At 37.5% G+C, this 10,607-nt stretch overlaps 1 protein-coding gene across 1 annotated transcript; it reads left to right on the forward strand.

Moving 5' to 3' along the window:
- Window positions 1–672: 672 nt before the first annotated feature.
- LOC140671195 (transcription factor glial cells missing) lies at window positions 673–9,651 on the forward strand. The gene is made up of 6 exons (XM_072902372.1): window positions 673–833; window positions 5,869–5,971; window positions 6,183–6,413; window positions 6,842–7,111; window positions 7,587–7,680; window positions 8,146–9,651. Exons 1-6 carry the CDS (start codon window positions 823–825, stop codon window positions 9,531–9,533), a joined length of 2,097 nt encoding a protein of 698 aa, XP_072758473.1. The 5' UTR covers window positions 673–822; the 3' UTR covers window positions 9,534–9,651.
- Window positions 9,652–10,607: the final 956 nt, after the last annotated feature.

Consider the following 10,607-nt stretch of genomic DNA (forward strand, 5'->3'; position numbering starts at 1 on the left):
TGAAATTTGAAAAAGCGAGTAATCTCGCGGTTATTTTCAATCGTAATTTTGATATATTACGAACGAAACAGTGGAATCTTGGACCACGATGTTTGGCAAAAATCTCGTTGCCACAGGGAGGAACCTCACCTCCGGTGATCGATTCCTCCGCGGATTCCGAGAGGGGTTGTTATCGTCGATTAGGCACCCTCGAAAGGGAAACAGCCGGCGATTGGTTAGCCACGACCACTCCCATAGGCGGTGCCTGCCGACATATGGTGGCAACCAAGATATACTCGCGTTTTGCTGGGCACAATGCGCCTGGCGTTCGGCTAGTTTGCACCGTGGTATAGTTGCCTCACCAGTTCAGACAGCGACGTTGTGTCGCACGCATCGCCACGCATCGGCACGCATCTTTTTATTCTCAAGCAAACGTCAAAATTAATCAAACATTTGACATTTTGCGAACGCTTGCCAAAGTCTCAACTGATTCGCTTCTCATTAAGAGAAATTTGAAAATCATAAGTACCTTGAGAACTCGCACAATATGAATCTACAAACTTTCCTACATTGGCCGACTGTCAACATGATAGATTTTCAACAATTAATTGTTTTCCATGATATTGTTACTAAAATGTTCCAAGATTTTGAGTCGCTTCAAGAAACTGTGTCTAGATCGTAGTGAAGTGCAAAATTGCCTCGTGCTACATTCACGTGACCCAAGTGGCGCGTTCCGCGGTTGTGATAAATCTCCAGAGGAACGTCTATAGTGATCGCGAATATAGTTTATCGTGTGGCTGGCGATCAAAGCACTGAGATATCAATTACGAAATAACATCGACTATGGTAGTGTTGTAAGTATATCCATTATTCGTCTCATAGATTGAGCATTCATTTTTATTAATCGAACAAAAGTAGCAGTATATTTTCATCAATTTATAATGTTTCTTCTACGATATATAAAATTACAGTTACAGTTGTAAATTATACGTCAAATTTAGCGAATTCTTCCGTTAAGTGTGTTTTATGTGTGTGTGAACATTAACTCTTGTAAAGATATTGAATTTTTTGTATCTAGCTTGAAAAATACAAAGAATAATCTTTATATTTGGTATTAATTTCTTTTTCTTTGGGGAGAGAGAGAGAGAGAGACAGAGAGAGAGAGAGAGAGAGAGAGAGAGAGAGAGAGAGAGAGAGAGAGAGAGAGAGTGAGAGAGAGAGAGAGTGAGAGAGAGAGAGAGAGAGAGAGAGAGAGAGAGAGAGAGAGAGAGAGAGAGAGAGAGAGAGAGAGAGAGAGAGAGAGAGAGCGAGAGAGAGAGAGAGCGAGAGCGAGAGAGAGCGAGAGCGAGAGCGAGAGCGAGAGCGAGAGAGAGAGAGAGAGAGAGAGAGAGAGAGAGAGAGAGAGAGAGAGAGAGAGAGAGAGAGAGAGGAGTAAAAAAGAAAGAAAAGAGGGGAGAGAGGGGAGAGAGAGAGAGAGAGAGAGAGACGCAGCTAGTCTATCTAATCAATGAGTATTTTGCGGGTCTGCCATTGGTACGTGGGCGTATCATGAGAGACTTGATTGGATGCAAGGTGTTGTACAAATCTCTCGTTTACACATGCGCATTTTATGAAATCATGCGCAAATGCGCACAAGTTACGCTTCTTCGATATACTTATCATTTTATCAAAGCTCTTTATAATAATTTTAATTTTCTTTCACTTTAAATAATTCGTATATTCTCGAAAAACATGATGATGATTAAAACAAAAGGAATTAAACAAGAAAAAATCTTGCTCGGAATATTTGGTAAATAATACGATTAAAAGGCGATTTAACAAAAACACAAGAATAAAAAAAACCTATTTCCAGAAGCAAATACAATATTCTCATTTTACTAATTATTGCAGGAAATTGTCTAATAAGATAGACATTCGATCTTTACGCTTATTCTATTTGTCAAGGTGAAAGTAATATAGTAATGGTCTTGGTGAAAACCTCGATTAAAAATATATCGCTGTCTTGCCATTGATGACAGGCCAACACCTCAAAGAGAGATTAAACGAATGTAAAACGCGATCCCCTTTTATCTCGAATCTCAAGAACGCTCTCTTCCTGTCCGCTGCCTCGAAAGACCCTTTGAACCCGCGCCCGCGGTCCCCTTCGCGAGCTCTTTTTCCCTCCTTGTGAATCCTTTTATATTCAACAGCAACCAAATGGAAGCTGACAGTTTACTCGCGATATTAATTCAATGATATTAGTTGGGAGCGAACAATTTCGAATGACAGATTTTGCGCGAATTTTGTATCGTGCAATCTGCACTGGAAAGAATCTCACAATTCATTATGGCTGATATCGATGTAAGTAAGGAAAAATATATAATTAATCGATATCGGTTTCAAAAATCTTATTTCGATAAACTTTTTCGCAACATTCCCTAAAATTTCTGAGATTACTGTTACGAATTTCTCAATATGTATCTCGTATATGTAATATCGTAACATTGTGCGACGCAATAATTGCAAACAATTATCTCACTCATAAGATACCACAAATATCTTAATCATAAGACGACGTGCTTTCCTAAATTTAGCGCGTCAAACACACAGATACATGTATAAGATATAGGTATGTATATGTATATATAGGTAATTGAAATTATGCCGTATACAAAAAAAAAAAAAAATTTTGTCATTTCTTTTTCATTCTCAACTGAAGACAATGAGACAAGAAAAGTTTTATTCTTTTTCTTGCGGTGATGAAATATATATACTTGTATAATTGTTTGAACATTGTATGTTACCGAAGGTTTATTTGAGAATTATCACAATAAATAATTGTTCTTGCATAAAATGGTACACAAAAAAATCTTTCTTAAATTTTTATTTTAAATATATAATATGGTTTATGCAATAAAGAGTTAATTATAATAAACGAGCAAAGCGTGAAGACAACCATCAATCAGGCAACATAAGTATCAGTATAATATTTCGGATAACAACAATAATAAAATAATTTGAGTGAAAAAAGCGGAGCATTAACTTGTTTAGAAAACGCAAGATTAACTCGCAAGGTAATCTTGCAGAAAGATCCAAACGCAGCAAGGAAACAGAAATAAACAGTAACAAACGAAGGAAAGGAAAGGGAAGGGAAGAGAAGAGATAGAGAGGAAACGCGATGAGAAATGAGAAAGGCAAAGAAGGAAAGAAGGAAAGAAGAATGGACGAAGACAGACGGAGAAATTTCTTCCTTTTCAGTATGCCCTTCGTGATATTTTAGTGCCCTTGTCGTGACGCGTATCTACTTTAATATCTGAAATTCTCAACGCACCCATACCATCGCGAAAGAGCAACGAAGACGTTTTCTCTCTCTCTCTCTCTCTCTCTCTCTCGTTTTATTTTATCCTCTTTCTCTCTGGGATCACGGTACTCGGGATGCACGCGTATGTTCACACGCGTGTGCGTACGTCTTCGACTCTGGACAATCTTGGCGCACCATCGTCCGCCGATGTATCATCTTACTTGGAGCTAAAGGCGATGACTTTATCACTGATCCGGGCAATCATTCACCTAAGCTTGCTCTTTTCTCCGTTAGCACTGTCCTCGTCCTCTCTCGTACCCTTTAGCTCAATTCTATTCTGATTTGCCGTTCCGAGGGCAAATAAGAAAGAGAGAGAGAGAGAGAAAGAAAGAAGGAAGCGTTGACGTAAACGTAATGTATAATAATCGCGTTTTGCGCGTTGCTTTTCCTCTCTATGCATAACGAATCATCGATAAAAGATGTTTGAAAGAATAATTGCACGATATAGAACACACGATAACAAACAGCAGTTGTTAATGCCATCGTGAGAATGATGTGATTTGATTGTTAGATATACATATACGATTACCACTGCCACAAGAATTACTTTTCTATAGTAATTAATTAAAATGAAAAATTTTTTTTTCGAAATTTGTTTAGTTCCGCATGCTCAATATACATGAAAGATGCGACAATTGTATTGAAATTTTTTCATATATATTTCATATTTCATATTAATAGAATACGAATGAGAGAGAGAGAGAGAGAGAGAGAGAGAGAGAGAGAGAGAGAGAGAGAGAGAGAGAGAGAGAGAGAGAGAGAGAGAGAGAGTATTATAATATACAATGAAAAAAGTGATGCCACCAGTCGTTTCTACATCACAGAGATAATGATGTAGTAAATATGTTTTACGCGATTAGCGGCCGTTGTAATCCCGCAAGTAATTGATTCCTCAGTACTCATCGTGTCAGCGTGAAAAAGATTCATGAGGTGGGCATTACATTAAAAACGGGACCTCCGAGCAATGAAGAATTCTCGAGTATGTCTTAAGTGTGTCGAGTGTGTCTTAAGAATACAAACATCCAGGTGCGATTTGATAAAATTGGCAGAAACGATGTGCGTAACCTGTATAAACTTTATAGAAAAATGCCGAAACGCCGAAACCGTTTTGTATTATATAATGCTCCGTAATTCCTGACAAACATACATACATACAAGACAAGTGAATCAGATGAAGCAAATTCTGACTGCAAATTTTTCTTCGGGTTCGGTACATCTAAAAATTTGGATCCGCAATATCTAAATTAACGATGAAAGAAATCACATTCCCTATGTGTGTCAATGTCTTTTTTATTCTACTCGAGATGTCATATTATCTGTTGTAATTAAATTATACTGTATAGTTTTACATAGTATTTTAAATCTCAGTAAATACATATATATGATTTTAAGAAAAAGCAATACAAACTATAATCAATACATAATTCATCAATATCAGAATTATATCTCTCATGTACATATGTATATGTAGCTTCGTACAATTTCATGAATTTCTTTCAAAGGAATTTCGTAATTTTTTTCAAAAATTTATTTGATATATTCCATCTATTTGTATGAAATACGGTCATTGCATATTCGGTTAATTTTTTGGCGAGAAATTCTTACATATGCCACCACAGATCATAAGCGTAGACTTTAATGCCAACAGAGGAAAGACAGAGGAAATACCGGTTTGCAAGCTGACACGAAGAAATACACTAATTGTAGCAAAATGTATGTACAGATTTTTTTTTCTTTTTGCAAGACCCGGATGACAAAAGTTAGTGACAAATTAACACCAAATTAATATTCATTATTAATGTACATACGCGAATGGGAGACATAATCTTGCGCTCTGATGTTTTGTCACACTATTTTTTTCGTGAAATTTCGCAAGGACCAATGTCAAATCTTCCTAAAAAGTCGATATCAAAATTATGGCGGTTTGCTTGAAATAATAATGAAACAAAAAAACACACTTGTATAAATAATACAAAACAACTCCGTCGCAATCCATTATTGTTATTGATTGGAACTTGTATAAGCTTGAAAAATATAATATTTAACAAATTTCAAGAATAGTTTTATACCGAATCGTTATACGATCTTTTCGATTCGAGTTTAATATACGGATGAAAGAATTTTGGAAAGACGTTGAATGTGCTTCATGTCGCGCCATAGGATCTTCCACGAACTTTCATAAGTTCACCGCACGAGATACGGCTAGGTACTTACCTTAAATCGAGATTGTATCCCACAGTTGCCGTCCCACACGGCCCTATCACGATTGCGCAATGTTAAATTAATCTTTGGATTAGATTTTAAAGAACAATTTAATGCCAAAGGACAAAAAAAAAAAAACTGCAAACTTTCAAAATCGACTTTCAAAACCGCAATAGTTCAATTACATAATATTCTAAAATATAAATATCAATTTGCTAAAGTAGTTTTACAAACAAATATAAAGAAGTTTAAAAGTTCAAGTTTAAAGAGACAAAATTACGCGATATAAATATATATTATAATAAATATTTTATCGAATAAATCTATAATTCATTCTGTTTTTGTAGAAGTCGCGTGGGATCGCCGACGATGTCAGCGACTGTCGCTGGCAACCAACAACAGCAACATCCTCATCAAGAATGGGACATAAACGATTCGAATGTACCGAGAGTAAGTTTTTTTCTTTTTTTCTTTTTTTCTTTTTTTCTTTTTTTTCCAATATCTCAGTGGAATTTATCATCGGAACGAATCGTATCGCGCGATTATATATAATATTCATTTTTTTTTTCAAGACAAACGGCCGGATAGAAAAATTCAATGTACAAACTTTATAGAGACCAAGTGGTATTCTTAGAATTTAAAAAATGAAATTTTACGTCAGGTAGTGGAATACGATCCTTGGTGCGAATGGGCGGATGGACACGTGAGGAGAGTCTACGGACCGGATTGCGAGGAAGCGAGAAGACACGCCTCTGGTTGGGCGATGAGAAACACCAACAATCACAACGTGAGCATCCTTAAGAAAAGTTGTCTGGGCGTTTTGGTGTGCTCTCAGGAGTGCATACTGCCCGGCGGTGGAAGAGTTCATCTCCGACCGGCGATTTGTGATAAGGTAAACGACACATAACAATACAACAAATAACAAATTTTGAATCGCCCGATCCTACCATAAATCTAACAATAAAATGTATCGCGCGACAGTGGCCAGTGGCACTGATATTTTTATTTTATTTTGTCATACAAAATTTCGTCCACCGTTGTTCGCGACGAGCGAATCGTGGCTCATCGTGTGTACAAGTATATCTAAGAAACTATGTATATACTCGTATGTATACACCTGTATCTACCGTATTTCTAATTCAACGTTTCATTTACGCAGCCTGTTCCGCGTAATTAAACACAACACATTACGTACGTTACGACATTCTTCATAAATTAAAGGATTAAAAATAAAGTTGTTGTAAAATAATAAGATAAAATATAAAATATAAAATATCGAATTCGTTGAGATCCTCGCAATTTACTTTGACTTTTCTACAGGCGAGAAAAAAACAACAGGGCAAACCGTGTCCTAACAGGCAGTGTACCGGTCGTTTAGAGATATTATCATGTCGCGGGCATTGCGGTTATCCCGTGACGCATTTTTGGCGGCATACGGAGCACGCGATCTTTTTTCAAGCCAAGGGCCAGCATGACCATCCGCGACCGGAAGCCAAGTCTACGTCCGAAGCGAGAAGAAGCGTAGGTGCTGGCAGAAGGGTTAGAGGATTAGCGGTGCTTTTGGCAAGAGAGGCCGCCTTAGGTTCCAAGGTATTTCGCAACTTTGCGCGTTTTATGCGCGAAATTATAATTATTATAGAATTAATAGAATCCGAATGAAATTAATAGAAAAAGAAAAAAAGGAAAAGAGAAAAATTTCGAATTTTTTTTATTTATATCGAGATTCCCCGAATAAAATCTCGCGGATGATGTGTATTTTCTTCAGTTATATTATATCTCGACGGGAAAAGAATTATTCTGATTTTGGCTGCCATTTAATTTATAACACAATCGTATACACTATACGCGAAACATTAGTTTCACATTTAAAAATAATTGAGAAAATAATATAATAAATATAATAAGTGAAAAAAGAATGGACTTGTGCTAGAAAAAAGAGATTCCGCTCGGATTTTGCAGTCTCGGGCTCTACCTTCCTGCAATCGATAAAGACGCGAAATAATGATTATGACGAGAGAATTATATATATATATATTACATTAATTATATGTGTTTCTCATTCAAGTTGATGTCACTGAGAGGAACTAAAAGACCGAGCACGGACACACTCGAGCAGACGTCGAGAACAACGCAGCCACCACCATTGATCTCTGACAAAGGTTATTATTTTCATGTTTTATTAAGTTTCTCTCTCTCTCTCTCTCTCTCTCTCTCTCTCTCTCTCTCTCTCTCTCTTATCAATTAAAAACGTAGAATGTATGTATTATCACATGTCATCAATCGAGATGTTCAAATATGTTGTATATAAGAAAAACGAAAAACTGACACGTATACCGACATGTGTATCGACGAATGTCGGCGAGTTTCACAAAGTGACAAGCATGTCACCTCCGCCCGAGGTGACATGCTTTGTTTCTTTTATTCCGTTTGGTCGGAATTAAATGCTATTTTATCCCATGAATAAGATTTTGTAACGCATCCTTAATCACAGCTTATGATTGGAATTTCCTAGCTTCAAATGCTTTGCATTTCAAAAATTACCGTTTGAAAAATATATAAAAAGAAATGGCAATATTTTACTCTGTAGCAAAAAAAATATATAAATTCTTTCAATGCTGTTGTAGGATATTCATGTTCCTGTCCACCCTTCGAGTGTATATGTTCACTACAAACTAACATACCGTCCTACCCGCAGTCTCATCATCATCAGACAACGGTATATCCCCAACAATTGTCCTCCACAGACGCATCTTACTGGATGCAGAACGCATCGGCTCCGCCGCAGGAGGACACTGTCGGTTACTGTCTGCCGAATCAGATTCCCCAGGAGAGTTATAGCGATTTTCCACGCGATCCCTTTACGGGTGATCTCTTTCAACCGGAGGAGATCTTTCAATTGGATCAACCATTGAGACCGGATTTTTCTGCAAATCCCCAGGACATGGCTCGTTCACCGCCGACTCTGCTCGATCTCGGTAGCGGTACCATCAAATACGAAGTAAAACAGCACGATCAAACCTACTGGAATCAGTTTCTTAGCGAAGACTCCAGCAGCAGTCATTTAAGCCTCTCCCAGGACGAAAGATTCCATTTTACCGGTTTCGAACATGAGAAAGTTTCCAATGGATTCCCTTCTAAAAAACCAATGCACCATTACGTTCTGCAAGAAAAGAATCAAAATCAATCTGTAAATGATGCTCTAAACTATCAAAGTTATTCTAGATCGCAAAGTCAAAGTCAAAGTCAAAGTCAAAGTCAAAGTCAAAAGAGCTTCATCGAAGGAAGCGCAAAGGACGAGCATCAACAGTCTTATTGGTCTCAGAATCAACAAGATAACAGATTACATTTGGAAGGCTTCGAAGTCAAGGAAGAGGACCTGTTGACCTCACGCAGGGTCGAGTGTTACAAGAACAGTAGTTCTCAATCCTCGATTATAGGTAGAACGGAATACAATCTTTACCAGAGACCGAAGAACGAGGCTCAGCATGATACGGCACGGCATAACTGCAATTCCGAACAAGACAAGCCGTATACCTTCGATGGGTATCAGCATATGTTCGAGCACGCCGACAGCAAGAATCAATCGCACAATCGCGTGATTCATCAGAACTCGTCTAGGCTAAACTTGGATGACAGACTTCAAAATAGTTATGATAATCAAGAGATTCCAGAAATCGCAGAAAGGCTATTCCACAATTCTGTTGGCGTGAACGTGACGGAAACGTCCGTCCGATCTCAAAACAGCCCCGAGACTCTCTTTTATCCTAGCAACGACCGTTGCCATTATACTTGTGAGATTGTCGAGCGGATGCCACAGATGACAAGTGCCGGATCAACTCATGGGATCGTGAACAATTACGGCGATCAGACTCTTGTCGCTGATCTAGATCTGCCACCTTTCGTGGATTACACCTTAGTCGGGATGCTGTGCAGTTCCACGGATGAGGACACGTCGAGTTTGCTACCTTCGGCTTGTCCCCAAGACTCGCACAGCTACATTCCTCATCATTAGAATTACAGTTCGCCGCAGCCGCTACTCTCAATATATATTATACATATTTGTATTGTACAAATAAATATATAACATATAGTGTTACCAGCCTTTCTCTCTTACAATTGGAGATGGTAGACTTGGTCATTTATTGTTTTTAGACGTCGTAACCACGTTACTACGTCTCACAATGAGAATATTTCTTGAAAAGATGTCTTTGATTAGTCTCTCTAACGATAAAATGCAAATTTCCAAGATTTCAGGGAGATCAAAAAGCAGAATCGATGCAATTTAAAAAAAGGTCACATGATTTATTTGCAATTAATTTATTCGCAGATACTCTCACGATCACATTGTTATGTGTATGCATTATGCATTATTATTATTTTGCTATTATATATACCTATGTATTTCTTCATTACACATGCGCAATATCTTTTTTACTTTTTACCAGAGAGTTGTTATTATTAGGAGAACGTTCGCGCGACAGATAAAAACGTAACATATAGTAAGACACACGAACGGAACGGATGCTAACAAAACGAAAGCTTGTCCGTGCGATTATTATATAGGCTAACAAGGACGAGAGTTTTGAATTGTGTTGTTGAAAAAAAAAAAAAAAAAAGTGTTGCCAAGGGAAAGGAAGAGAAAGGGGAAAAGTAGAGTAGGAGAGGGACAAGGGGGGGGGGGAAGAGAGAGAGAGAGAGAGACAGAGAGTGCGTGTGCTGAATGGGAACTCGACGATTCTCTTCCAAGTCGAGATTCAAAATGCAAAGGACAGGTTTTGCTATCGCGTCTAAACTTGCAATAAAGCAGAATATATATATATATATATATAAACAGTTATAGTTATATTATGTGATCCTTAAATTTGATCGAAATCGCTGTCACAATCGGTAGTTAATCTCGCTCTTCTGCAGCTCTTTCAATTATACGAAAGTATCAAATATTTCATTAAATATATATATAATCCAACACACACCATTCACAGTTTTTCGCCGATTAATCTAATTCAATAATTAAAATCAATTTTAATCGTAAATAAACAAAGGTGCTGCGAACCAATCTTGCGCGTTCTTGTCTCCTTAAAATTAT

Source organism: Anoplolepis gracilipes, chromosome 11 (assembly GCF_047496725.1).
Source record: "Anoplolepis gracilipes chromosome 11, ASM4749672v1, whole genome shotgun sequence".
NCBI lineage: Eukaryota > Metazoa > Arthropoda > Insecta > Hymenoptera > Formicidae > Anoplolepis > Anoplolepis gracilipes.